This window comes from Suillus bovinus, assembly GCF_016758785.1.
Source record: "Suillus bovinus strain UH-Sbo-P2 chromosome Unknown EDB93scaffold_54, whole genome shotgun sequence".
Lineage (NCBI taxonomy): Eukaryota > Fungi > Basidiomycota > Agaricomycetes > Boletales > Suillaceae > Suillus > Suillus bovinus.
In genome coordinates this window covers 85,081-112,104 of record NW_024542110.1, presented here as the reverse complement: position 1 = coordinate 112,104, position 27,024 = coordinate 85,081, and the positions used below count along the sequence as shown (strand labels likewise).

General features: G+C 47.2%; 7 protein-coding genes across 7 annotated transcripts; all 7 read right to left on the bottom strand.

The window, feature by feature from the left end:
* Positions 1 to 45: 45 nt before the first annotated feature.
* Positions 46 to 1,967, bottom strand: EDB93DRAFT_1298733 (uncharacterized protein; the record flags this gene model as incomplete). The annotated part of the gene is made up of 13 exons (XM_041454647.1): positions 46 to 452; positions 508 to 565; positions 622 to 853; positions 910 to 1,044; positions 1,103 to 1,162; positions 1,342 to 1,380; positions 1,427 to 1,440; positions 1,499 to 1,524; positions 1,580 to 1,618; positions 1,672 to 1,686; positions 1,739 to 1,758; positions 1,809 to 1,841; positions 1,895 to 1,967. The coding sequence occupies 13 exons, from the start codon at positions 1,965 to 1,967 to the stop codon at positions 261 to 263; spliced, it is 936 nt and encodes a 311-aa protein (XP_041304944.1). The 3' UTR covers positions 46 to 260.
* Positions 1,968 to 3,691: 1,724 nt separating this feature from the next.
* Positions 3,692 to 5,838, bottom strand: EDB93DRAFT_702267 (uncharacterized protein). The gene is made up of 13 exons (XM_041457153.1): positions 5,618 to 5,838; positions 5,522 to 5,554; positions 5,452 to 5,471; positions 5,385 to 5,399; positions 5,293 to 5,331; positions 5,209 to 5,237; positions 5,137 to 5,150; positions 5,048 to 5,083; positions 4,813 to 4,872; positions 4,620 to 4,754; positions 4,335 to 4,566; positions 4,221 to 4,278; positions 3,692 to 4,165 (listed from the first exon to the last, which is right to left on the bottom strand). Exons 1-13 carry the CDS (start codon positions 5,688 to 5,690, stop codon positions 3,962 to 3,964), a joined length of 948 nt encoding a protein of 315 aa, XP_041304943.1. The 5' UTR covers positions 5,691 to 5,838; the 3' UTR covers positions 3,692 to 3,961.
* Positions 5,839 to 6,103: 265 nt separating this feature from the next.
* On the bottom strand, positions 6,104 to 6,983 carry EDB93DRAFT_702509 (uncharacterized protein). Its single transcript, XM_041457154.1, has 4 exons — positions 6,838 to 6,983; positions 6,698 to 6,786; positions 6,191 to 6,648; positions 6,104 to 6,139 (listed from the first exon to the last, which is right to left on the bottom strand). Exons 2-3 carry the CDS (start codon positions 6,714 to 6,716, stop codon positions 6,194 to 6,196), a joined length of 474 nt encoding a protein of 157 aa, XP_041304942.1. The 5' UTR covers positions 6,717 to 6,786; positions 6,838 to 6,983; the 3' UTR covers positions 6,104 to 6,139; positions 6,191 to 6,193.
* A 4,493-nt stretch (positions 6,984 to 11,476) lies between these two features.
* EDB93DRAFT_1241982 (uncharacterized protein) lies at positions 11,477 to 14,608 on the bottom strand (the record flags this gene model as incomplete). Its single annotated transcript, XM_041451951.1, has 12 exons — positions 11,477 to 11,914; positions 11,965 to 12,282; positions 12,337 to 12,546; positions 12,605 to 12,784; positions 12,837 to 12,933; positions 12,981 to 13,138; positions 13,197 to 13,307; positions 13,342 to 13,399; positions 13,454 to 13,634; positions 13,692 to 13,884; positions 13,970 to 14,188; positions 14,255 to 14,608. The coding sequence occupies 12 exons, from the start codon at positions 14,606 to 14,608 to the stop codon at positions 11,477 to 11,479; spliced, it is 2,517 nt and encodes an 838-aa protein (XP_041304941.1).
* Positions 14,609 to 15,443: 835 nt separating this feature from the next.
* On the bottom strand, positions 15,444 to 17,513 carry EDB93DRAFT_1163627 (uncharacterized protein). Its single transcript, XM_041450110.1, has 3 exons — positions 17,366 to 17,513; positions 16,923 to 17,313; positions 15,444 to 16,866 (listed from the first exon to the last, which is right to left on the bottom strand). The coding sequence occupies exons 2-3, from the start codon at positions 17,128 to 17,130 to the stop codon at positions 15,611 to 15,613; spliced, it is 1,464 nt and encodes a 487-aa protein (XP_041304940.1). The 5' UTR covers positions 17,131 to 17,313; positions 17,366 to 17,513; the 3' UTR covers positions 15,444 to 15,610.
* A 575-nt stretch (positions 17,514 to 18,088) lies between these two features.
* EDB93DRAFT_1090231 (UbiA prenyltransferase family) lies at positions 18,089 to 18,987 on the bottom strand (the record flags this gene model as incomplete). The annotated part of the gene is made up of 3 exons (XM_041446262.1): positions 18,089 to 18,435; positions 18,491 to 18,875; positions 18,922 to 18,987. 3 exons carry the CDS (start codon positions 18,985 to 18,987, stop codon positions 18,089 to 18,091), a joined length of 798 nt encoding a protein of 265 aa, XP_041304939.1.
* A 1,924-nt stretch (positions 18,988 to 20,911) lies between these two features.
* On the bottom strand, positions 20,912 to 23,359 carry EDB93DRAFT_1253091 (putative copper radical oxidase; the record flags this gene model as incomplete). The annotated part of the gene is made up of 4 exons (XM_041453394.1): positions 20,912 to 22,437; positions 22,488 to 23,044; positions 23,097 to 23,191; positions 23,243 to 23,359. The coding sequence occupies 4 exons, from the start codon at positions 23,357 to 23,359 to the stop codon at positions 20,912 to 20,914; spliced, it is 2,295 nt and encodes a 764-aa protein (XP_041304938.1).
* Between the last annotated feature and the right edge of the window lie 3,665 nt (positions 23,360 to 27,024).

Sequence of the window (27,024 nt, the reverse complement as noted above, 5' to 3'; positions counted from 1 at the left end):
TAGGAAAATCTAGGATATTGGTCGAAGCATTGTAAATGCCAGGACATAGTATATGGCAAATGATTCGAATAAATACTACGACGGAAATATTGCCCAGACCCACTACACATGTCTCATCGACATCTACATCAAATATTTTAATCATGATACATAAATACTGCAACGAGGCTTGGAGTGGAGACAAAACTGCGACACAAACTTCCCTGCTTCCTACAGAGCACCAGACGACTATTGACCTCTCGTGTGTCACACGCTTACTGCTAGTCGATACATGCACGCGCTCCTGGAAAGCGATCTGAGGTCATACCAGATGCTGCGTCGGAGTTGGCCACGACCTTAGCGTGGTATTCTCGAATGCCAAGGATCAGGCGTGGTCCCAGCACAAACACCTGCACGACTGCGAAAATCTCAAGTAAGCCAGTAAGAGTCTGAGTTCCTAAGGAATATGGGTACTATAAAAATGATGAATCATGGTCGCATGCTGAGGTAAGGGAAAGATTGACATACCGCTAAGATTGTTGGAGATACGTTAGAAACGAGGTTGAAGCAAGAAACAGCAACAAAACTACCACGTCCGATCCTTTAGCGAAAAAGGGAACCACGATCACAATATGAGCTTACATCGCAAAGTATGCCATGTGAGTTTTGATCAACACCGAGAAACAGTCCCCGATAATCCCTCCTGCCGAATAACGTCGCAGCTCATGAAAGCGTTTTACAGCAATCCAAACTGCGAGACATAATGCGAGGACCTCCCACACAGTTCCGAGTATCCAAGTAATGACAATCAGAAGTGTGACATCTTCCGGAAAGTTTATCTGGCACATATAAGCACCGGAGAGAATATATTCCTCTGGTATTCATCAATGAGCCCCATGCACGTTTGTTTTCATCCACAATCAAGCTTACCCCCTGAAGCATGCATCGTTATCATTATGGCGACCAATACGCTGAAAATCTTGATAGCCAGGAAGGTGGCAATGAGAAATATCAGGATCTTTCTGGATCCTTGATACATGGCATGCAACCGAGTGATAATGATGACTTGCAACATGTTTCAGTCAAGTCAGTATCACTGAGGTCTCGCAAATGCCGAGCTCACCCCACAGCATCACAAATACCAAAACATTCGTCCAATTATGTACGAGGTACATAATACGGCCTGATGAATGCAGTCAGTAACCAGCCTCGGGTAGCACACACTCCGAACAGACTTACATCTGTGGCAGTATAGCGTGGCGGTCATTAGTGAACCAGCAAGTTAGTAAACAAATGCACCCACTGCTACAGGGCAACGCGGTTAATCGGAGGAGAATAGTGGCATGTGTACAGAAGACTCACTGTATCTGTCAGCGAGATGGTCGGGAGACTGTCTGTATGCTGTTTGTCAGAAGAAACAAAGACAGTGAATAATGAGAAGACACACAAAGTATCATCAGGCTGAGTATTAGAGATAAATGATCAGCACGACATCGACTGTTTAGCCTTCGGAACATACGCAAATAAGATTCCGAGGTAGCGCACCTAGGATACTTTCAAGTCAGCACAGCATGGCAATCACGACAAACAAGATACATACGCCGAGATACAGAAACGTCATCAGAGACCAACGTTGCCTCTGTAATCGAGTGTACTTTCATGTGTGTTCCCTTGACATGAGACTCTACTCACCCAGAACAATTCGACCTATAAAAACATTGTTAGCGAGATGGCTGTTTCAGTCATAGCATCGACATACCTCTTGTCCAAACGTAAGGGCTGAAAATACTTGTAAGATATCAGCACTCCCTTAATAGTATCACGCTCACCCCAGTCATACGTCACTACAACAAAGCCTACAACTACGAAAATCCTAGATTGTGTCAGTTTTAATATTTGACTGCTCTCCACGAACCTCCAAAATAGCTAGAAAACCGAACTGCTTCGATGACCGGCCACCAAGAGGGATCATTTGAGACTATGGTCATATTGGGAGAGAATGTTTGTGAGTGAGAGGCAAAATTGGTTGACATTACCATGACATTCGTGCTAGTTATACCACCACCCAGCGCTTAATCACCGACACAATACCGATGGATGATGACCATTCTTGTTTTAATCGACCGAAGTAGGTATCCTGGTATGACAAGGTAAATCAATCCAGTGGCTCGTAGTAGATGTTGATCGTTATACGTTTGCACAAAAGAAACACTCGAATACCGCAAAAGATTGACCGACATCAAGAACTGTCCGTGGTCTTGTCACCTAATTTCCAATGTTGTTATCGAAATGTTTTCGCCGCACGCGCATCAGTCCATGAATGCAACCAAGGACTACTTCATCAGTTTGATGCATACCGATCATCGTGAGACTGTCGAAAAGACTGTCATCTCCACTCTCTTCGGCTCGCCAGCACAGGCCCGGGGAGCAGATGATCATGATGATAGTTCATCCAAGGTCACTCAACTTTGAAATGCACATTACATCAGCAACACTGGACCATAAGAGTCAGCAGGGAGATCCGGCTATTGACTGTCGTATCATCAGGATGGTAGGGATGGTGAGCGAAGCGGATTTGATTTTCATCGTGGAGTTGGTGCCATGGTGAGAGGTTTCACGAGAGACGTCCTCGTTGAGTTCTGTGATGGATGTATGTAATTTGTATGATGAAAATACAACTTGAACATAAACCCTAGATCAAGAGAGCGTTGAGAGAGAACATGAGAGAAAATAATTATATTGGGTGCATAATTTGAAGGCGGCGACATTCTGTTGGCACACAAAATTTGAGCTTGAACTTTCAATTCAAGTAGTCAAAAGAATAACTCACTGTGTCATACAGCTGCCAATGCAGTCGGCGTCACTGTGCGGTTGATGTCAATATTAATCTAAGTCTTCCATTGACTCTGGAAAATACTTTTCGCAGTGTGATAGCGCGGGACTTGCTATATTGCCACCGGAATAGCGTGCCCACTACGCTACACTCGACTACCACAGGCTATGGCAGGATACAGTTAACATGATCCCAACCTCCCTACGATAGCCTCTCCATAGTACGTCATTTTCCAGATAACAACAACAACCAGGGCTCTGTCCACTGTCACCTTCAAACTACTCCGAGTCAACCTGAATGTCGTTCGTCAGACTAATTCTTCGACGCGTTCAATCCAAGCTGCCAGTATCATCACGCTGGTGGCCACCCTCAAACGCGTCCACTTTGCCTAGCGCACAATTACGCTGCACGGTTTCTAGGTGCTATTGAACTGCAATGTCTCATTCCGTCGTGCACCCTGGACCCGTTCGAAATTGTAAGTCACTCAAACTTCGTAATCTGAGCCTACTCTGAACTGATTACGATTACCGTCATGTAGACCTTAGATATCAATTTTAAGACCCAATACAGCGGGCACATTGAGCCAAGTGCACGCAGTGCACAGCACATTATCTACAACCACCGTGCTTCCTAGTCAAGATGATTTCGAGCCAGAGTCTGAGCCTGATGTTGCCAAGACGCAGAATTTCGCTGGAGTGCCCGAGTCTCCTGTACTGCAACAACGAGGAAATGAACTATCAATGTGGACTGTACAATTCGTTTGCAGCCCCATAGTGTTTCGGGTACAACAAGAGGCAAGCCGCGAGTTGTCCCCAGGGACGAGAAGTAAGAGCCAATTGGAACTCGAACGTGCGCCCTAGCGTTCCGACAACGTCGCCTATGAGGATCTCTCACTCTCGACCTTGTTCAGTACACTGCTAGTACAGTAAGGTTATCCAGGATGTTGGTTGAAACATGGTCCATGTCAGCACCTATAGCACATTACTAGTGAATAAACATTACGACAAAAATATTGCCCAGGCCCACTAGTGTCTCATCGGAATCTTCGTATGAAACCAAATAATTAACATAGGTAATGCGAGGAGGGTTGGAATGGAGATAAAACACTGCTTCCTGCAGAGCACCAGACAACTATTGACCTCTCGTGTGTCATACGCTACTGCTAGTCGATACATGCACGCGCTCCTGGAAAGCGATCGAGGTCATAGCAGATGCTGCGTCGGAGTTGGCCACGACCTTAGCGTAGTATTCTCGAACGACAAGGATCAGGCGTGGTCCCAGCACAAACATCTGCACGACTGTCAAAATCTGAAGCAAGCCATAAAGAGCCCTAGTTTCTAAGGAATTTATGTCCTGTGGAAATGTTGAACCATGGTCGCATGCAGAGCTCAGGGAAAGATTGACATACCACTGAGATTGCTGGAGTTAAATCAAGAATGAGCTCGAAGCAAGAAACAGCAACAAAGCTACCACGTCCTATCCTTCAGCGAAAAAGGGAACCACGATCACAATACGAACATACCTCGCAAAGTATGCCATGTGAGTTTTGATCAACACTGAGAAACAGTCCCCGATGATCCCTCCTGCGGAATGACGTCGCAGTTCACGGAAGTGTTTTACAGCAATCCAGACTGCGAGACATAGTGCGAGGACCTCCCACACAGTTCCGAGTATCCAAGTAATGGAAACCAGAAGTAAGACATCTTTCTGATAGTTGATCTGGCACATATAAGTGCCGGAGAGAATATATTCATCTGAGATTCATCAGTGAGCCCCATCATCTGTTTTCATCCACAATCAAGCGTACCTGCTGAAGTATGCATTATTGTCATTATGAAGACCACTGCGTTGAAAATGTTGTCAACCAGGAAGGTGGCAATGAGAAATATCAGGATCTTTCTGGATCCTTGACACATGGCATGCAACCGAGTGATGATGATGACTTGCAGCATGGTTCAGATAAGTCAGTGTCACTGAGGTCTCGCAAATGCCGAGCTCACCCCACAGCATCGGAAATACCAAAACATTGATGCAATATCGTACGACGTACAGAATCCGACCTGATGAAAGCAATCAATGACCAGCCTCGGGTAGCACACACTCCAAACAGACTCACATCTGTGGCAGTATAGCGGAGCGGTCATTAGTGAACAAGCAAGTTAGTAAACAAATAAACCCACTGCTACAGGGCACCGCAGTTAATTGGAGGAGAATAGTAGCATGTGTACAGAAGACTCACTGTATCTGTCCACGAGATGGCCGGAAGATTGTCTGTATGCTATTAGTCAGAAGAAGAAAGGACAGTGAATAATGAGAAGACATACTAAGCATCATCAGGCTGAGTATGAGAGATAAACGATTAGCACGTCATCGCCTGTTTAGCCTTCGGAACATACGCAGCAAATAATATTCCGAGGTAGCGCACCTAGGATACTTTCAAGTCAGCACAGCATGGCAATCACGACAAACAAGACACATACGCCGAGATACAGAAATGTCATCAGAGACCAACGTTGCCTCTGTAATCGAGGTCACTTTCATGTATGATCCCTTGGCATGAGACTCTACTCACCCAGACCAATTCCACCTATAAGACCATTGTTAGCGAGATGGCTGCTTCAGTCATAGCATCGACATACCTCTTGTCCAAACATAAGGACTGAAAATACTTGTAAGATATCAGCACTCCCTTAATTTTATCACGCTCACCCCAGTCATACACCACGCCAACAAAGGCAGCAACTGCGAAAAAGTAGCCAAGGTTAGATTGTGTCAGCTTTGATATTTGACCTGCTCTCCACGAACATATAAAATAGCTAGAAAAACGATATGCATCGATGACCGGCCACCAAGAGGGATCATTTGAGACTGTGGTCATATTGGGAGAGAATGTGTGTGAGTGAGAGGCAAAATTGATTGACGTTACAATGGCATTCGTGCTAGTTATACCACCACCCAGCGCTTAGATCGCCAACACAATACCGAGGGATGACTACCGTTCTTGTTTTAATTGACCAAAGTAGATATTTTTGCATGAACATGAGGTTGGTGCTCATAGCAGATGTTGGTCGTGATACATTTGGAAGAGAGAAATACTTGAACACCGCAAAAGACTATTCGTGGTGTTGTCCGATGTCGTTATCGAGATGTGTTTGCTACAGGCGCATCAGTCCATCAATGCAACCAAGGACTACTTCGTCAGTTTGGTCAATGCTATTTCCAATGAAAACCGATCTAACACGTGCCACACTGAATCCATCATTGACGCCTTCCGTCGGCTCACGCTTTTGTATGGTAGCCCGGTGGGAATGTGGATTGGAATACCGTCTATAGGTCGCATGAATCAGCTAGTATAACGACGCCAGAGACAACACAAACGTGTCAGAACTCCGAACTGACGATCAAGACCGGAGAATGCACTGCGAGTAGATCTCGGAATGCACAGGTTGTGCAGGAACAGATGATGCTGTAGGGACAATTTGAAATTAATGAAAATAGAGCCATTGGAGACGACACACCACAGGAAGCCCTGCTTTTGTTCTGACGCTCATTATTAGTTGATGGCAAATTGATGCCCATTGTTCCAAAATGGACGGTAGCGACGTTTCTGCCTTGCTTCCTGCCTCTGGGGACTTGAGTCTGGGAGGAGAGCCTAGAGTTGGTGGCTGACGTAAATTTAATGCACCACGCTACCAGAGAATGGGTTGGCTTTTGTTTGCTCATTTTTCTCTTGCTGTCGCCTTTCTGAATCTGAACTTTTTTGGTACTCCACCCTCCCTCGTATCTCGTGCACTCCCGACCAGTCTTTTTCAATGAGTGAGGTGCCGATTCGGAGCCTGCCGGAGAATCAGCACCATATGTCCAACTGAGAGAGTGCCTCCGTACTCATCATTCCAAGTGTCATCGAATTATCATTAGAACCGCTACACTCGTTTAGTTTATCATCTCGTTGGCATTTTTCATTGCTAGTCGTTCTTTGCTATAATCTTAGCATTACATATCACACATCTCTCAGTATGACACACCAACACCTGAACCTTCAATTGCCGGGCCCTTCAGCCCTCCACGGCCAAGCCCAATTGTCACCAGTTCCTTCGGCTACCCAGGACCCACCCAAGTCCCCCGATGGATCGTTAGACACGACCCAGAGTGGGGTCCAAGCCAAAGTGGCAGCGACAAGACAATCTGCCAGGATCGCATGCATAGGCGCCAACGAGGGCACGGACCCATCTACACCTGGGACAATTCAACTCACACCCCTCCCAGGCGCCCCGGCTGCTAAGCAAGCATCCAAACAAGCGCCGAAGCAGGCAGCTAAGCAACCTGCATCAAAACAGCGGACCACAACTAACACGGGACCAGAACCAAGTCCTGGAGCGACACCCACTCAGCCATCGCCACACCAAGGATCAGAGATAGAGGTGCTGCGCGCACGTATTTTACAGCTCGAGCAGGAGTAAGCAAGCAAGGGTAGCAACACACCAGGACTAAACCCTGCGACACCAGCACCTGCACTATTTGTATCGCCAGAGGAAATAGAGAGAGCGAGAGCAGCCATCACCACAGCGAAGAGAGACGAATCTAAAATCACCCTGCCAGACATAATACCTGGATTCAGAGCCAATCCCTTGGATGCTGGTGAGTGTCCGTTCCTTCTCATACCTCCATTGGTTATTCTTTCTCTGTGCTCCACCTGGATGCGTCACAGTGTTCGTGGAAGCACTTAGTTTATTCATTTTACGTGTCGGAAATTTCCAGGCACCATTGTGATTCCTTGGTAGACATTTTAAGGACCAATTTTCACACATACTATTTTAATGTATTTGAATGACACACGATTATATTTCAAGACCTTATAATGGTTGCCACTATGCATTGTAAGGCACGTGAGGGGCGGACCTTGAAAGGCATTGTAAGGTATCATAATGCTGCCGGAAATCTTGAAACAAACAAAATATCATTTGAGTGTTCCACGTGATCTTTTAACATCTCGTACCACCTTGTTATTTGAGTACTCTACTTATCTCGCTATTGTAGTTATTACATTACTATCTAACTATCTAATCATGATATGTATTACATTACTATCTAATCCTAATCATTAACTTACTATCTAATCCATTATCTAGCTATCTAATCATTACAATTGTATTACTACTATTTTATTGTTGTAGGTAGGATTCGAACTCTAGACTTTAACCTTACTTAGTAAGGACCATAGTATTGAAGGGCATAGTTACCCCTTGGCCATAGGGCCAATACATAGTGAGGAACCCACATACCCATAACGACATTTTAAGAGCCTTATAAGGCAGCATAGCGGTGATAGTAAAGACAAGTCATTTGATGGCGAAGCTTCGAAGGCATCTCAACAACGACTTTTAGAATCTGTAGATGTCATTTAAATGAAACATGACCATGTATTTGAACCTAAATACATGAAAGGAGAACAAATAATGTGCTAAGATAACTGAAACAACAGTATGGGATATTGTCAGGAGAATCACTTTGTGTACTTCGTAGTTGCCTTCTTGCTGCGAGAACTGACGCGCTTAGCCTTTGGAGCTTCTGTAGGTGTGTCTTGGGCAGCTGCCTGTGCTGTAACACGGCCCTTACGACGAGCAGGTACTTGGGAGCCCGTTGTCAGTAGTGCAGGCGCTGCGGCGACAGAATCGGCAATGTTGTCTTCAGCATTAAGTGATAATCGATTGATGCCGAAATGCAGCTGTGTCGAAGCGGACGTAACATGCATCTGACTAACAGACATCTGAGTTGACGAAGTGAAGTTCATGGTTGTTGAGGTGGGATGGTCATCATGGACAACAGCAGAGGCGGGTGTCGGAGTGGAGACAGTGGAAAGGGCGGAAAGGGCAGGAGAAGGTGCACGCCGTGCACTAGAATGAGATGGTGAAGCATTGTGGGGGACCGATTCAATGTTGTCGAGTTCCTGTAGGAAATCATCCTCCCAAGTGCGAGGTGCAGCAGTAGGCACCACAGTAGATGCAGGCGCACTAGGCGCCACCGCAGTATTGAAGACTTCTTTGTTGAAGTACTCCATCACGCTAATCGCCCATGGTGTGCCTTTGAGTAGGCGTTCCAAGTAGAAATCGAAGTCTTTCTGGTAGTCGATTTTGGTCTCTGCCCCAACCGCAGTAAGTTCGGCGTCGTGTGTCAATAAGAAACGTGCCTGAACGAGTGAAAATCAGCAATGTAAGGTAAAGAACATATGATATACTCACCAAGATAGCTGCGCCTGCAATCATACCCTCTGAGACACTCTGTGCGCCCATGCGCAGACCTCTGCCTTTCGGATGCCCCCGGGTCTTTCCACCAAGTATTGCCTTCCCAAAGACTTCAACGCGGACAATCTAGAACAAGTAGAGTTAGGCACAGCTCATGTACATTGATCAGCGGTACTCACTTTGACGAGGACCATAGACTTGAGAAACTCGTCAGCTGCCATGGTGTTTGGCTTTGCAAATAATACAGGCGCCAGACGGATGAAGTCGCCCTTGCCATTCTTCTTCAGTAAGCCAAGGAGGTCTTTGTTATCTTGCTTCTTCGATGGTTTGTCAGGCAAAAAGACTGGGATCGAGCTTGAAAGAAGCGAAAATGACGCCTGCGCAGTCCTTGATGCTGTGCAGGATATTCGACCTCTCGGAGCTGACCGCAGCACGAAACTAATGATAACAAGTATCAGCATGGTCTGGGACTTCAAAGTAGAGTATGATGCACTTACTAAGGATGAAAACCGAGAGTACGTCTCCATTGATTGGTGCAAGTCTTTGGGTATGAACAAGTAAAGTTCGGCCATTGCGCCTTTGAGTTTTTCCTCGGGAGAAGTCCAGCGAGTAGCACTGCAGTGAATCAATACCAGGTTGAGGCGTTGTCGGGAACAGGCCATTTGCGACCCAGAAGTGACAGTACAACATGTATCGCTGACCTTGATGGCTGATACTGGAGTCTAGTGGAGATGTTTTCTTGAGCACGCGGTTGCGGCTACGAGCAGGAATCGCAGCAGATAGTGTAAGGTATTGTCTCTTGAGGACACGTAATTCGGATCGTGTTGTATTGTAGGCTTGCTGGGCTATTGCGAGAGCCTACATATGTTATAACATATCAGATGACATACTTTGCCAGCATTGCGAGTGTGCTTACCTTTCGAACTTCGTGCATTTGGGCATCGGCACCAGGGACTGCCAGGACCAACCTCAACTGGTCAAGGTCACTCCCGGATTGGTCACTGTCTGATCCGTCAGAGCCATCGGACTCGTCTGACATGACAGCATTGATTTCAGCTTCGAAATCTTCACCATCATCTGGTCCAGGTCTGTGGTTGCGCGGCATGGCAATGACAGTCTGTAGCTCCGAAACTAGGTAGAAGGAAGGTATCTAGTGTTAGCGGACAGGACACAATGACAAGACGAACAATTACCCTATATAAATGTCGTCCCAAGGGAGCCGACAGCCTCAATAACTCGCATGCAGGGCAATTACGTCGCTAAAAACATGTTAGCCGCATTGCAGTATGCATGAAAACTTGCCGAGGTATCTGTACACTAATGAGTGCAAACAGCGTGTAATAGGGCAGGCCTCACCTTACAAATGAATGGCGCCCTAACCATAGGAGGAGAGTCTGGTGACATTATTATGTTAGATGGCGGCTCGTGAGAGCCACAATCAGATTGTTTATGTAGTGAAGAGAAAACATTTTACTTACCAAGTTTTTTGCACGAGTTGAGCAATGACGGCAGACAGTACTGTTACAATATAGGAAAGAGTCAGTGAGTAGAAAGAGACTTACTGGTCCAAGTTTTTTGCACGAGTTGAGCAATGACGGCAAAGCCTACTGGTACAATGTAAGAAAGAGTAAGAAAGTAGATTGGGGGGGGCTTACCGGTCCAAGTTTTTTGCACGAGTTGAGCAATTGCGGCAGAAAGTACTGTTACAATGTAAGAAAGAGTCAGTGAGTAGAAAGAGACTTACAGGTCCAAGTTTTTTGCACGAGTTGGGCAATGACGGCAAAGCCTACTGGTACAATATAAGAAAGAGTTAGGGAGTGGGTTCAGAAAGAGCTTACCGGTTCACGTTTTTGCACGAGTTGAACAGCAGTCTTCCTCCCAGGATGGTGATGTGCTGTATGAGTGACTGTGGCTGTTCTGTGCCGAACTGGAAGGTGGATGATGTTGGGCTATAGGCGGGAGAAGCAGGAGCTACAAAAAGGTCAGTGATAGTTGAGTTAGCAGCCGGGCAGAGAATCTTACAGTATGTGAGTGATACATAGTGGGATTTGGGGTCAACTGGTGCGGAAATACGAGCTGGGAAGTATATGGGAGAATACTTTGGTGAGGATGGGAACATTTGCGCAGGTGCTAGAGTAGGATAGCGGGGTGGAAGGAAGGTCTGGTGGGAGAATACTTTGGTGAGGATGGGGACATTTGCGCAGGTGCTGGAGTAGGATAGTAGGGTGGAAGGAAGGTCTGGTGGGAGAATACTTTGGTGAGGATGGGGACATTTGCGCAGGTGCTGGAGTAGGATAGCGGGGTGGAAGGAAGGTCTGGTGGGAGGCTACTGCAGTGACATGGAAGAGAATGATGGAGACTGCGGACTGTAGCGCAGCAATGTGAGAAAGAATGACAGAGAATGGGGAGAATAGACTCACATTTACCGTACCCGGGCCCTCATTCGAAGAAACATATCACTATCAAGGTGGTCAACAACGAGGTGTTCATCTTGATGATCAGCGTCGGGGACCAAAACAGCGCCTCGAATGAAAGAACTGAGTGGGATGAATATTGAAGACGCCCTAGGGAGGGCCTTCACACGAGTGAGCTTGAAGAAACGGTCCATTCTGCGAGAACCATTGATTCTCGCAGTGTAAGGCTGAACGAGTGCAAAGTCGAAGGACCCAAGGTTCAAGATAGAGCATCTAAATAAGAGTATCAGTCGAACAAAGATCGTTTCATCTGCTGTAAGCTGTATAAGGGCATGGTTGAACCGCGGCAACCCGTGGAATTGCGGGTTGCACCGGAGGTGATCAGTGGTTTGCTTCCAGTCAACCATTGACTCGTAATTGACCTTGAGATAGCGGTATTCATGAATCTGCGTAGTAAATCAATAAGAAACTGGATTTAAAGATACTGGATACATACCTGATAATCAGCTGGAAATGTAATCCAGTTCGTTAGTTGATGCCCATAGGTAGGCAGAGAGGTGTTGATAAATTCAGTAAACTTCCTCCGAAAAGCTTGAAATGAGCGATCCACTGCACTGCGGTTCTCAAGATCAAGGATTGACGAAGGATTCTGTGTGGGTGCACCTAGCTTCACGTGACCACTGAAGGCAACAGCAACGTCGTCTTCGTCAGGAAGATTATTTCCAAGTGCTTGCAACCGGTTGCGTTCGTCAACCGCGTCAACACGTTCCCTCAAGAGCATCAGGGCAAATTTGTGGTGGTCGACACGAAGGATCTAAGAAAAACATCAGTTCAATTTGAAATCAGTAACAAGAAACTGCAGACTTACCTGCCCGGCAACATCCTTTCCGTTTGTTCGATGGTGGTAGGTGTCCTTGAGGGGGCCATGCAGCTTTTCGTTGGGACGTGTACTGTAATTACGCGCTGCTCCTTTGCGTCGGATATCGCGAACAACGTGCTTCCATAAGTGAGTCTTTGGAAAATTCCAGTCGACCTTCAATTTCTCGATGTCGGATGATTCGGCGCATGTAATATAGGCCTAAAACGAATGTGTGAATATGAATAGGTAGATATGAAGTGACAAGGAAGCACTTCACCTTGAGTTCCGTATCAAAAATCAGGAGTTCGGCTTCGATTGCCGCAAGTGTGCCCTCAGTATGTACATCGAGGCCGATCAAACTATCCAGCTGGAGATAAGTGCTGATGACACGAAGTAGCTGGTGGCCCTCTGGGGAGGTTCTGGGGGTCAGAAGATTCAAACATGCATATAAGGTTTGCTTCAAGATAATAAGTGACATATATGATCGCAAAACAGCTGAAAAGACTCACTTTAGATAGGTCCTGGAATTTGTTTCCATCGGAAAACGAGATATTGATAGCAGATTTGAAGTGGTTGAGGTTACGCCATCGAGGGAAGTCATCAATCCTGCAAAATGACTCAGATTGTGAAAAGGCTTAGTATCAATGACTTACAGCTTCTCAAATGCTGCCTCGGCTTCGCGTCCAAGCGATGCGAGGATTTTCTTCAGTTCACCAAGAAAGTGCTTCCAAAGGCCGCCATGCAGTGAGTGTAATCGATCGAAGCTGAGCGCATCATGTGGATCCGAATACCATATGATCCAAAAGATATTCTAACGAGCGTGTTCTTAATATCAGCAAGTTTGAATCATGCAAAAAAGTCCACCATACCTCAACAGGCCGCAATCCAAGAGCTTTCAGTAGCTCCTCACCTTGAGCTTTGCTGCGCTTATAGACACGAAGCGCTTCCATTGCTTCTTCAACGGATCTAATGGCGTAGGTCTTCGATAGGTCGTGGAGCTTCTGCTAATGGTACCAAGCACACGGGGCAAGGGCACTTGCCGTTGCGGCCACGTATGAGCGACATCATGCACCTTCTCAATGGGTAAGGGAAGTTGGACAGGATGAGTAGGACTGGAAGGACTTACTGTTCTTCGTAGTCAGCTGAAAGAATTAATATGACGGGAAATAGCCATCGCAAAATGTCGTTGTGGCTCTTGTGCGAATAGCCGGTCTTCGAGTACTGTGCGGCATGTTCCAGGAGTTTCTTGAATGATTCATGCCACACAACGCGTTTCAGCGTTGTATAGCCTAGCTTGCCTTCTTCACCTGCATCCTCAGGAACCTGCAATGTAATGCAAATTGAGTTAATATTTAAAAACAAACGACTCATGATAGGCAGCCATCCGACAACACGGCCACCACCAAACGCCTCACCATTCCGAATATGCGTAGGTAAGTTCGCGCATCGTACCACGACTGGGTAGCCTTTGACGGTACCAAAGGATGATAACTTTGTCTTGTCAGCATACAAAATGAAACAAAACGGGACAGCGCCGTCGACATCAGGAAGAGAAGACTGATGTTTTTCACAACGATAGAAACAACAATATACAACAGGCGTGAATTTATATGTTTGACAGTGTAAAACAACTAGTACATACTTGAATATCCCACCACCTATCTCCAGTCCACGGTTCGTTGAAGAAACGCTCGAACTGCGCGCCATTGTGTTTGTAAACACGACACGCGTCCCAGACAAAGTGAGGTGCAAGCAATGGGTTATCCAATAAATCAAGTGCCCAGTCCCAGATAGGCCGGGCATGAACTTCATACACTTGCTCATTCTTCTTGTATGTCACAGCAACGTCGTGTTTTGAGAACTATTTAGGTAGTGAGCTAAAGTGTTGAGCAATATAATCATGTGAGAGGGTAAGGCTGAGACGTACTGGTGTTAATTCAGCTGCGGCATTATCCCATGCCTTTGAGAGATCGGATTCGTTCTTCAAAGTGATCTGGGCATGGCCTTCAGATATCCGCGTGATGAGATTGAGGAGTGCGTTGATTTGAGACTTATTAAGGGCAGCTTCGATTGCGATCTCGGAAAATTCGAAGTCCCCACGCGATCTGAAAGGACGCCATGGTTCCTTGTCAACAATAGGTGCATCCTGCGCCTCTGGGGAGATGCCGAATTGATCAAAAGGTTGGAAGAGCGTCTGGCGACCAGAGCGAGGATGGTACTCAGTTTTGAACTCGCTAGGGAGCTGAGCAGATGCTGCAGGCACCGGGTTAATAGTGGCCATGCTTGCATCAGATAATACTGTACAAAATAAGTCAGCCTCCGAATCAACAACGCTTATGAAGTCAAAACGCTTACCAGGGCTCGTAATTCCCACATTGCTGTCAAAATCAAGTTGCTCCTCAGGCGCAGGCAATGCATCGCGGTCGTCAGCGTGAGCATCACCTGCATCAGACTTAGATTCAGAAATGCTGGCTAGATTTGATGGGCCAGCCTTGCTGATGTCGAGTCTAAGGGCCCCGCGAGCCTTTTGTGCTGAAAGTAAATTCAAACACAATCAGTTGAACGATCATGATATCAATGATGGCACACAATTGGGCGACTCACCTTTTTGTTGCCCTCTCTCATACTCTTGATTGAACCGTTGTTGTTCCTTTTCAGTTTCCAGGAGCTTCTTGCAGCTGGTCTCGTGTTTCTTGATGCCTTGCGCCTTGAATTTCATGCCGCAGTAAGTACATTTAATCTGTCCTGTTAGCGTCCCTTCAGAATAGTTATACTTTCCTCGTCGAGCAGATCGAGTTGGAGCCATCGGATCCAGGAGGTACAGGTATGAACAAAATATAATATAGATGGATTTGTTATTTATAACACATGTAGAGGCTGCCAACCGATGGTGGATATGATGGTGGACTTGGAGGGAAGGACGATATCAATTCAAGGTCAGTCAGGATTCTATTAATAATAATTAATAATTATAATGGAGCCTCGCACGATTGAGATGCCTACAGGTGCCTTAAAAGATGCCTTTTAAGGTGCCTTTTAAGGCACTTGACGAGTGTTGTAAGCTGGCACCATTATAATGGTACTTAATTTTTTTCCGACACATTAGTAATATTTTGGTACACCTTTAATTATGACGTAGTATGTCAACATTCCAGATAATCTCATGAAATCAGTATATTATATATGAATGCGCGTACATGTACCTAACTCGTAGATGGATTATCAAAAAACATATCGAAAGCACAGTATCCACCAAAACATAGCATACACAACGTCCACCCCATCAATCATACTGCCGCATAGTCGCCTCCAGAGCATCCGCATCCACATCAAAAGACACATCAAACGACGAATCCGCCACACCAAGCGTATCCTCCTCACCACCACCGTCATCATCGTTGCCATCGTCCTTGACCAGCTCAGGCGTCGAAGTCGGCGGGCTTTCAGGTGTTTGGACGACTTGCTTTGGGGCGGGAACGGCTTTTGAGTTGGGTTTCTTGAGCAGCGGAGGCTTGAAAGGCGGAATTGTCACTGGCTTTTGTCCCTTTGCTTGCGAAGCCGCATAGGGCGACTGTATGGTGGCGTAGCGGGATTGCGACGAAGGAAACCCGGGATTTGGGAGGTTGTGTTGCCGGCGCATCCCCAGCGGCGGCGGACCTCGTTGAGTTGTCGAAGGTGCCACAACAGGGTGCACATGTCTCGACTGGGGTATCTTCTCTGGAACTGGTATAGATGCGGAGGTGGATGCGGCTGTGAGAGCTTTGGAACAAAGCATGAATCCAGAGTTCGAGGTCGAAGCCGTAGGACTAGTGTCCATAACGATACTGGGGGTCCTCCCCACCGCCCGCTTGGGAGGTGGTAGGACGTCATCCACGTGCATCGAGAAAGACTCGTCTGGAGCCAAGTCACATACAGAATCGGTGAAAATGCTTCCCTCGGGATCCGTATCACGATCCGAGTCCAACGTCATCTGAATGTCCCCGCAGGTACCACTGTCTCTAGAAAGTTTGACTGTAGGCTTAATAGTCGCAGAGCTCAACGATCTACTGAGTACGCTTCCTCGCGGAGGTGCAGAAGAAGCAGCCGGGATACTAGCCGTCTTCTTCAAAGGCCTTGCAGCGAATGTAGACTTCGACCCAGACGAAGATGCATGGGTATTTCTCTGGGTCGCGATATTTCTCAGCGTACCACTCGCCGCCTCCTTTTCTGCCTTTGCCTTCGCAGCTTGCTTTCGCCTCGAATTCTCGTCCATCTCCGCAGTGCCATTGCGTATTATATGAAGATATCCAGCAGCCAGCTTTGGATCGGAAGAAACGCCATCTTTCACGGGTGCAGTCGCTGAATAAGCGCGCGATGGGGGTACTTTCTTTGAGATGAGTTTCATCGGATGTAGTTTTCTTGATGAGTTAGACGCAAACGTAGATGGAAGGACGCTCGTCGACGGCGTGGATAAAACGGGGAGGGATGCCGTGCGGTAAGGGATAGACGTGCTGGTGCTTGATGCCCATGTGGACGTGTGCGCAGACGCATCCAAACGGACTGCAAAGGCAAGTCAAAAAACACCTCGAATGTTTCGTGCGAGAAAGAGCACGCACGTTTCTGGTCCCGCTTTCCTTCCTTTTTGCTCTCTGCGCTGTGCATGAGTTCTCGGATGAGGGGGTCGGGTTGGGAATGTTTCCATGTGACGTAGCCGACATCGTCATCGATGCTCGTGTTAGCAGATGAAGGCCGAGTACTGGCGCGCGCCCATTGGGATGAGGAAGAGAATTGGGAAGGGGATGGCCCCACGACGTCCCAGTCCATTGCAGAGCGTCGTCAACAAATGTGGTGAGAGAGAAAAGACAGGCTTTATATGTTGGATCACGATGTCAGTTGAAATGGATTGAAAGAGACAGACAATGAGAATTCAGTGGCCCCACTGCGCAATCGAGCGATGTTGTCTTTTCCAGTTACCGAGTGTTTTCAACCAGACCTGATCCCAAGCTGCTGCAAGCTCAGAATGAGTACTAGTCGATCGTTCTCTGATACCCGTTCTCACCGTATTCAGGGTGCAGAAAAGCGCCTGGTCCAAATCAGGAAAGAGTAAACTTCTTGTAGACCCTTGTTTGTTCGTTTCGTCTCTTTCATTCATTCATTTTGCCTTTGATTGCCTTCAAGCTAAGGTTCACGGGACAAAGCACGAAGCTCTGTAGCTCCAGATGTCCTTGATCTGCACGTGCCGGCGCATCAGCTAAAATTTAGCCGCCACTCTATACTTGGTCGCCCTGAGAGCTAAGATTATCTTCCGTGTGTTGCCCTGCCCATTTTAACCTATGTAGTACCCCTGAGAGAATGCACCTGACCGTCATCTAGATTTCACAGCTTTTTGAAGTGCCTGAACAGGCGAGAATATGATTTGAAGTTTGGATATGCTCCCGTTATCCTGTCATATTAATATGAATATGTCAATGGCTATCATAATAATGTCAGGCAACTCAGTGGCGCTGTGTTGATACCGCGTCTCACACGTCGTTGGTAGTATTGATGAAAGAAAAATGCAACCGGGTGATACAAATTACAACTACAACAAGTCATCAACGCTGTTAAGTACAGGACCAAAATCATATTTGGCCGTACAACGCTCGCACCGCATTATGAATAAGATATGATCATCAAAAGGAATAAGCCTGTTCTTCGTGAAAGTATCGCCAATAGGCAGGGAGAAGATGTGCGATAGAAAACCATAGCTATAACGTCATTGATCAGGAAAGACGCACGCCAGTCAGACGACGTCACTTACACTATACAATTTACAAGACATTCGGGCCGCTTGGGATGTGTTGCAGGTCATGAATCTGAGCCCCACCATCGCTGCATATCCTGTGAATGCAAGCGTGCAGAGTGTGTTCACTCCCCAAACACAAGACAGGCAGATGGACCAGAGAGGAAGGGCGACCAGCATAGTTGCCCGCGCTATATTGGGGAATGCTATCGGTAACGTTCGTCTGCCTATAAGACGGTCCCCTTCTACGTCTTTGAAATCCTGAGCGTGCAATGTGCTGGTGAAGACAGCAAGGCTTAGGATAATGGCTGAAATTGCGGTCGGTTCTAATCGCGACATATCTTTGCCTGGAATTAGATTTAGCGAAGCATTCATTGGGAGATAGGATGCTTGGCAACGAACCTGCGATAAGAGTGGAACCAATTTCAAAGCAAGCGTAACCCACTGCCGTTATAAAATTCTTCGATATCCAATGCTCGTGGGCTTTGAGCTCGTTATAGAAAATTATAAACAGCGTCAAGACAAAGCTTAAGGCAAAGACTTGGAAGCTGTAGCATGCGGAAGTGAGGAGACATATGGGAATAAGAGCCCAACGTAGGCGAATGGCATGCTCCAGACTTATTAGCCCAGCAGGTAACGGACGGGAAGACTTGTTCTTCCCGTCTTCCTGAGGGTCGATTACTTGATTGGCGACATTAAAGTGGAGTAGATGGAGCCATATCCAGAAAACGAGATGAAAAAAACGTTGAAAATTGCAGAGTGGCCCAGCCACGACTGCGAACAGAGACTGATATGGTCAGTGTAAGGTCAGAGCAGGACGAGATAGCACACACAATGGGAATGATGGTGGTCGTGATGTCGTCGCTGGTGAATGAATACAAAATTTGAAGGTAAAGCATTCCGAATGGCGAGGGGATGAACAAGGCCCTGGCCTCCCACTGGTCTCTGATAACTGTTGAGTGGGTGGACGGGCCGGTATAAATACCTTCAGACTGGGTTGTAATATCTTGTAATCTGAATGATGAAAAGTTGTTTGATCGACATCATGTTAACGTTTCGAAAGCCCGACCCGATTCCACCGATCGGTTGATGGTTTCATAAAACGACAGATTCCGTGGGCATGAGGCACAAGGGCGGATGTAGGTGTAGGCGGTTGTTGGGGGACCAAGGAATTTGTGGGAGTGACATATGGAGATACTCACCCACTTGTGTATTTACATAGCCTCGTCTTAAAAACAGAACTGAGCTAGTATGATGATACTAGTAGTAGAACAGGTTTCATGATATGGAGCCTCATCTTCGGCGGAAGGAGGATTGAGAGGCCATAGCTGCTTAAAGTTGAGCTCGCGACGAAGCTTCTTGATCAATTTCCGAGAAATCTGATAGAATGCGAGATGAGTAGCGAAATCGCAAATATTTGCAAGATGATAGGCACGTACGATAGAACTGCTCCCGCTACCAGAAGGAAGCGATTATTTCCAAATAAGGTCTGCATCCGAAACATCTATCCTTCTTTGGTTGGCGACCCTTCTAACCGGGGCTGAGCGACTGACTGACCATTTCACCAACGAAGCGTTTTTGACCTTTGCGCCAGCTCACTGTCATCGATTGCTCGCGCTTCATGGTCGCCTATGAAAAAGCAGTGTGTGTGATGCAAGAACGGTTCAGTGAAGATCAGTGTTAAGCGGATTGGCTTATAGAATATCCTGGCGTATAATAACCCGTGACACGCTTCCTCTTAGGGGCCAACCTCCAATCATGTAACTTTTGCCTCGTGTTCCGGGACCGATCAGGGCGAAATCAGGGTCGATTCTCATGTGTGCATAAGGGATTGTCTGCGAGAAGAGTTGATAACTTGTAAGTGTATACGCCGTGCGCGACGTCGCATCAAAACTCGAAATTCATCAAAATATATGGGGGACAAGACATACCTCTTGAGCGTACGACCCTCTTAATCCCGGAACGTAGACAGTCTCGAAGCCGAGTTCGAGTCTAGCCCAACAATAAGCTTCTATTTGTCAGTCTGCCTAGGGATGCCAGCTCACCACCTAATCCAAGTTCGGCCATGAGCTTCTTATTCCCCAAGGTGCTCGATAATGCTTCGATTTCGAGGCCTCTATTTTTGTTCATTCTAGATGCCAGCGCTATTCATGTGTCACATCACTGGGACTATCATGTCGACCTACCTCCTCGTAATGTTGGACTCGTGTGTCCCAGTACCCCGCTGGTACTAGCTTTTCCCCCTCCGAATCATGATCGATGAGGTTTGTGTCAGCTAGTGAAGCACGTAACACGACCAGAGCACCTACGATGCCATCATAGGTCCGACCGCGCCACATCTCGGCAACGCTCAACCTGGGCCTTGTCGTTCTTCTCGGCCAACCACAATGCAACCGAGCAGGTTTACATGGCGCACTCAGACTTGTCTTTCCGCAGTTTCTTATCGGCCAACCACAATGTCACCAAGGTTGTACTACTCGGCGTGCACCCACATGCACATGTAGGTCCCTGTTACAATCTCTCAAACGTCAAACTTTTATCCGACGAAATCTACATCAAAAGTTTCAACCGAAAACGTTAAACGTTCAACGTTTAGCTGCTAATAGTAACAACATTATAAACGAATGACAACAGAGCCTGTAGCTCAACCAAATGTCCAAAACACACCCGTAGTTGAAGCACACAAAACAATAGAGCTCCAAACCAGATATATAGTTGTAGCTATAAATGAATGAGCAATAGGGGAAAAAAAAAAGACAAACAAAAGTCAGGTATTCCACACAACAAGCGCTGTCTGTCCGTTTCTATTATCATGTCCATGGGTCATATCCGCTGTCCACTGCTATGCTGCACCGCCCCGTCTGAATTATAAGGATCGAAATCTGCTCCCTCTCTCCCATACGCATCCCGATATGGCGAATGCAGATTCGCGCTACTCGCATTCCACGACTGGCTGGAATTATCCTGTTGCAACGGCACAAATGCACTCGAGTCAGAATGACGTGCTCGATCATCCGTGGCTCTTCCGCGGGACGCGCCACCACCATACGCATCGCCTGTGGCTCTCATGGCGTACGCGGCCGCAGGGTGCTGGCGACTGGTGGCGCGCCGACGGCGAGCCACAAAAATACCAAAGAGCGCACCGAGAATACCAATAACAGCAATCGCTCCAATAACAGCTCCCACAATAGCACCCGTGTGACTGCTCCCCGATGCACTGTTTGAAGTGCTGCTACCTGAGCCGGAGCCGGAGCCTGAGGCAGACGGATTCTGAGCGGAAGCAGGGAGAACGCTAGCGGCTTGTGTGGGTTGCGTCCCGATTTGACCGTTCCCGACAATAACCATCGTCCCGTTGCTCGGAATACCATTGATCACAACGAACATGAGTGCTGGCCCAGGTGTGAAGATATTAGGGTTCGGGGGAACTTGAGCTACGTGAAGGGTGATTGAATTGTTGCTATTGACGGTGTACGTGTTGTTGAGCTGCAGATATCTTTGACCCATGTTCATGGCATGGGTAGTGAAACCGCCACGCATCAGAACGACGGTGGTGTTTGCAGCAGCAGCGTTGCCCGAGCCACTGTATGCGTTCGAAGGGACGGTGAGGTCAAAGGAACTACCACCATATGAGAGTGTTTGCGGTGCGCCAGAGAAAGTTGGGCGTGTACTGGCGCTAAAGTAGGGCGGATAGAAAATCTCCGCTGTGTAGGTTGTGGGGAAAACGGTGGTGAGGTTGACATCTATGTTGGGGTTGGATCCGGCGATCATCACGGAGGCGTCAGGCATGAGTAAGGCACTGGAGTGGTACAGACGTGCAATGTTCGTATTACTCAGCCCGGCGTTCGACCAGCGTTTACCTGCGGGCATGTTGGGGTTGTAGATGGCAGGAGTGCCGACAGGGCCAGAGGCCAACGACTCGCCGTAGGGCATGAGGCCATAAAGAGGTGTCTGGCCAGTAGCCTGAGCGTAGCCAGCAGTACCATTCAAGGCACCATTGACAACCAAGAGAGTACCATCTGGAAGGATGATAAACTGACCCATAGTACGACCCTCGAGCATGTCATCATCTGAGACATAAACAGGAGAAGAGCCATCTGTGGGTTCTGGAGTGATGCGCTGACAGTCCTTCGAAGCAGGGTAGGTCCAGGTGTTGTAGTTAGGGAATGAATAGTTACCCCAATACTCGTCAGGCATGTCAGTACCACCACAAAATATGACAGTGGGAGTATAGTTGTTGGCGGGAGTGAGTGGTAGCATGGCAACGGCGCCAGAAGCAGGGTATACACGAGCGACGCCACCTGGCATGTTTGGAAGAGGTGTTTCGACGTTGGTTTCAGGATTCCAGAGGACTGATCGAAGGCGTAAGAATAACAGACAAGAGGATAAAAATAAAACGTACTAGTAGAAATATTGGCCTGGATCAGCATGTTACCGGAAGGCATGAGATAGGTATGTGCATATGAGTTAAGACCCGAAGTGGTGATCATGAAATTCATGACAGTAGCAGCTCCCTTGGAAGGGTAGAACTCATATGTTGGTTCAGCAGCACCACCTTCGTATTCTGGGTCCGTATTAGGGGTATTTCGGTTGATGTAACCACCACTGACAAAACCGCCGATTATTGCAATAGAACCGTCACCAAGAGCCTCAGCGGCGGAGTACCACCGCATTTTCTGCATAGCCAGGACGGTGGCGTTGTCGTACCATTGGCATTGAGGACTCGACATGTCTTGGGCACTGGTGCAAGGATTAAGGATACGGATAGACTTTCTTCCGTCGTAATCTTGATAGGTCGTATCATATGAGCCTGAACCAACACTGCCAGTGGCACCAAGGGGGCCAATGGCACTATTGCCACCAAACGTCACGTACGAGCCGTTTGGTAGATGCATACCAGAAGCGCAGAAGGTATTGGTCAAAACCTCCATCAGCTCGGTCGAGTGAGTATTGACATCCCTGGATGCGGCGTTAAGCAAGCTATTAATATATAACGAATGCGAGAGCGTACCATGCAACACCCCAAGCAGGGTGGCCATCTATCTGAGCAGCATTGCCCTCCGTTTTGTCGAGAATGTAAACCTTCTCCTCGTTGCCAAGGAACATCTTCGGAGCTAGCACTCAGCACAGAACAAAACAAGGCAAACGATTTCGTACCATCATGGCGCTAACTTGTGTATTGCCGACCTGAGCGAAGGAACCTGCCTGCTGGGCAGCTGCCAATTTGGAAGATGCTGCTAGCCCAAAGGCCAGCCAAGCAACGGGTGTGAACATGCTTGGATGGTCGTACCACAGGCTTAAGAATTTGAAAGACAGAGGAATATGAAAGATACGACCTAACGGAAGACTGTAAGCAAGCGAAAAAGAGTGTGAGGTGAGGTACCCTTAGAAGAAGGGCTCAAGTTTGGCGTAAGACAGGATAACGTTGTTGAGTCTTTTTTTTCATGGTCTCGGCCCTCGGACACCGGCCATCAAATTTCCGCTCCTATATATATGTTCTTCTTGAAGTTCTCTGTACATTTGTAAATCCTAGGCCTTGCAAATGCCTTATAGCACAAAGTCAATCCGGTGCATAACTGGCCAGAGGCTGTAACGTCTCCTGGGGTCATTCAAGATCTGGGCTGGTCTGGATGTAGGACGCGATGGCAGCCGCTGAGCGGCACAACCTACCGGAGTTTAAACATCGCACAGCGCACGCCAAGGAGCCGCTCGCCATTATTAGAATGGCATACTCCGCCTCAGCTCGCTTGTTTGCTCAGGTCAGATTATCTTGTCTGCAAACCAGCACCTTTCCCGCCTGCTGCTCATTTTCTTTCGTACCCGCCAGGACTCTGTCTCTTGCCTGCCTGCTGCCTGTTTGGTTTGTTGCAATACTTGGTTTTTCAGCGTGTTTGTCGCAGGCCGCGGAAATTTCCAGTGATTCTGTCACGGAAATAGCAGACTGTCAAGTCTTTTTTTAGTGACTTCGTGATAACACTTAGTGACCATGGGGTCATTTATGACAGGTTCGAAGTCTAGGCAGATGAGTAAAATTTCAGACATTGAAGAGATCTGTAATGCATGACAAGAAAAATGGAAAGCCTCAGTGAACACTTTGTTGCTGGCTGAACATCAACAACAATGAAAATATAGATATATCTTGAATGCTGGCCTAGACTTTAAAATCAAAATTCACATTTACAGGTGTCACAAGCATTAAATGAATACACTCAGTGGTTAAAGACAATAACTAAACATTTTTAATACCTGACAGATAGACATGCTATGTTGCAGTTTGCACAGATCACGAAGAGCGACCATATTATTGTGAAGCTGGCAGAAATGTCACCCTCAGGGCTGGAGAAAGCATATGTGGCCACAGTCGCCTTGAGGAAGAACCTGTACAACATGAGAATTCTGATATATCATGAGAACAGTATTCACGTACAAAGCAAGGAATACAAAAACCTTGGTCCAAACACCAGCTGGTTGAGTAGCCGCATCAATGCCAAATGCTTCAAATGTGGTGAGGATAATGAGAACAGTAGTCCACCCATGGTAAAGGGAGAAAGGCAAGTGGACCAAGACTTCTTACTAGAAAATATCTCGTTGATAAGTGTAAAACTAATCAATATTGATACAAATATGCACAGAACGAGCAGAAATCCGAGTATTGAAATACCAGAGGACTGTGATGAAGCCCTGGCCATTTTGAGAAATGTGGAAATCAGTGCAACACACGCAAACGAGCAAGGAGTGGGGAAGAAAACAAGATCCTTTGGCCTGGTGCTGAAAGATGACATGTTGGGGTTCAAACACTGTAGTAGGGTGTTTGGGCTTTAGGGGTCATTGAGGGTCAGTCTGAGTAGGTCACATGGGTGCAGTAGAGGGTTTCTGGGGTCCTGAACAAGCATTTTAGAGTAGTGTTCCCACATGTCATAGCTTCACCTTGCATTCAGTTGTTGTGCTCCAAGTGTCGAGGCCAAGCCCTCTCCACCTGGTGACTAGAGTGGGACAGCACTATGGCTATTACCCTAGATGACTTGTGTTGCCTTCGCAACATTTCACACTCGTTCAACGACCCACCTGCTCTGGAACAGAAAAAGATCATGTCTGATAGCTAGTGATGTGCAAGGCCCAGCTTGGCTCAAAAGCCAGGGCTACGGCTCGGCTTGATAGGGCTCAGGCTCCTTCAGATTGCAGGCCAGGCCCTCCCCAACAGCTCAGGCTTGGTCAGGCTCGGCTTAGGGCTCAGGCCTCGGCTTCATATCACAATAGTGCTACAACATGTCTAATGATTGAACAAATACATCTTTGTCAGAAAATCTCGCTGCACTTCTTCATCATCCAATTCTTCGCCCAATACATCCAGTAAGTCACCCATCTGAGGCTCAGGCTGGTCCAAGTCTCCATCACCCTCAGTAACAATGGAAGGATCCTCGAGAAACAACAACCCTCGTCTGATCATGCATTTGAGGCACTGAAGTGCCTCAACAATATCAGGTTTCAGACGGTTACGTCGCTTACTAATCGCGATCCCTGCGGACGAGAAAGCTCGCTCGCTCGATACAGAGGTTGCCATTATGGAAAGGAAGTCGCGGGCAAGTGATGCCCACACAGGGTAGTGTGGGGAGTTGATACCCCACCATTGAATAATGGACATCCCTCCAAGATGGTCCTTTGAGTTCAAGTATGCGTGAAAGTCACGCAACCACGGCTTTGATGGATCCGCGAAGTCAAAAAGTGAAGCCGAGGATGTGCGAGACAGAGTCGGTGGATCCTGGCTTGGTGCGTCGAGTGCATCTTCATCACTGTCGGAAAGCTCGTTAAGCAAAACATCTAATTTGTAGTTGCCAGTGCTGGTGCGAAGCTCCATAGATGCTGAGGACTTCGCCACATCATCACTGTACATCTCACGATATCGTTCCTTATACTGCAAGAAGAAAGTCAACAACATTTCTTAAGTCAGAGATATAGACAAATGAACCATTGCTTTAGCATTCTCAAGTGCCTTGTGCAGTAGATCATCCCCCCAATAACGACGGATATGAGCAGCCTTTTGTGTTGGGTCAAGAACTGAGATACTCAAATAAGTCGGTGTAGAAGTAAATTGGACGTGAGCACACTCATGCATAGCCATGATGTGAGCATCTGAACCTGCGGACTTCGTGTAATAATTTGAAATTTTATCAACGGCGGCATCCAACACTTGATGAAAATCGATATATTTGAACCGTGCTGAACGAGATGACCAGGCACTGTGTAGTGCTTCGAGTGCTGGCAGTGCCAGGTGCAGTGTTGGACCCTCCTCAGAGGAGAACAAATGCTGTGCTAACTCTGCAAACTATCGTGCATGATTAGTACCCCAATGGCCCACAAATAATATGAAATGTACACCAAGAATCGAGAGAAGTTTTTGGACCCGAGACCATTCATCTTCAGACAACTCTAAGCTGGCAATCTTTTTGCGTCTCGAAGCATCTCTTTCTTGCAATGCGAGTCGGCCAACGAAGTAATTAACATCCTAGCAAAATGAAATGTAAGCAAGGGGACAACAATGAAGTCTCATTACATACCTCTTGCATTTCGTATGCACGACGGAGCATGACAAAGGTCGAGGACCATCATACCTTCATATCTAAAAGAAGCTGGCATGGATTGGCCATAGGAACATGACTGTCCTCGTCACAAAGTTGAATATTGCGAAAAAGTTCTTTCCGGGAGGCAGAAGAACGTTCCTATATGAAGATGAGCCACATGGATCCAAAAATCATCAAAGACAAACCTTAACAGCAATCGAGCGTACAAGCCCGACCTCATCACATTGCCCATGTCGTGACACAACAAGATCATCGTTGGGCTTCATTGCATCGACATGCTTGGATTTGCTGTGTGTCGAGAGCAGGGCTTGTGTTGCGAGATTAATTATATGCGTGAGGCACCTCAGCCGCCATTTTTTA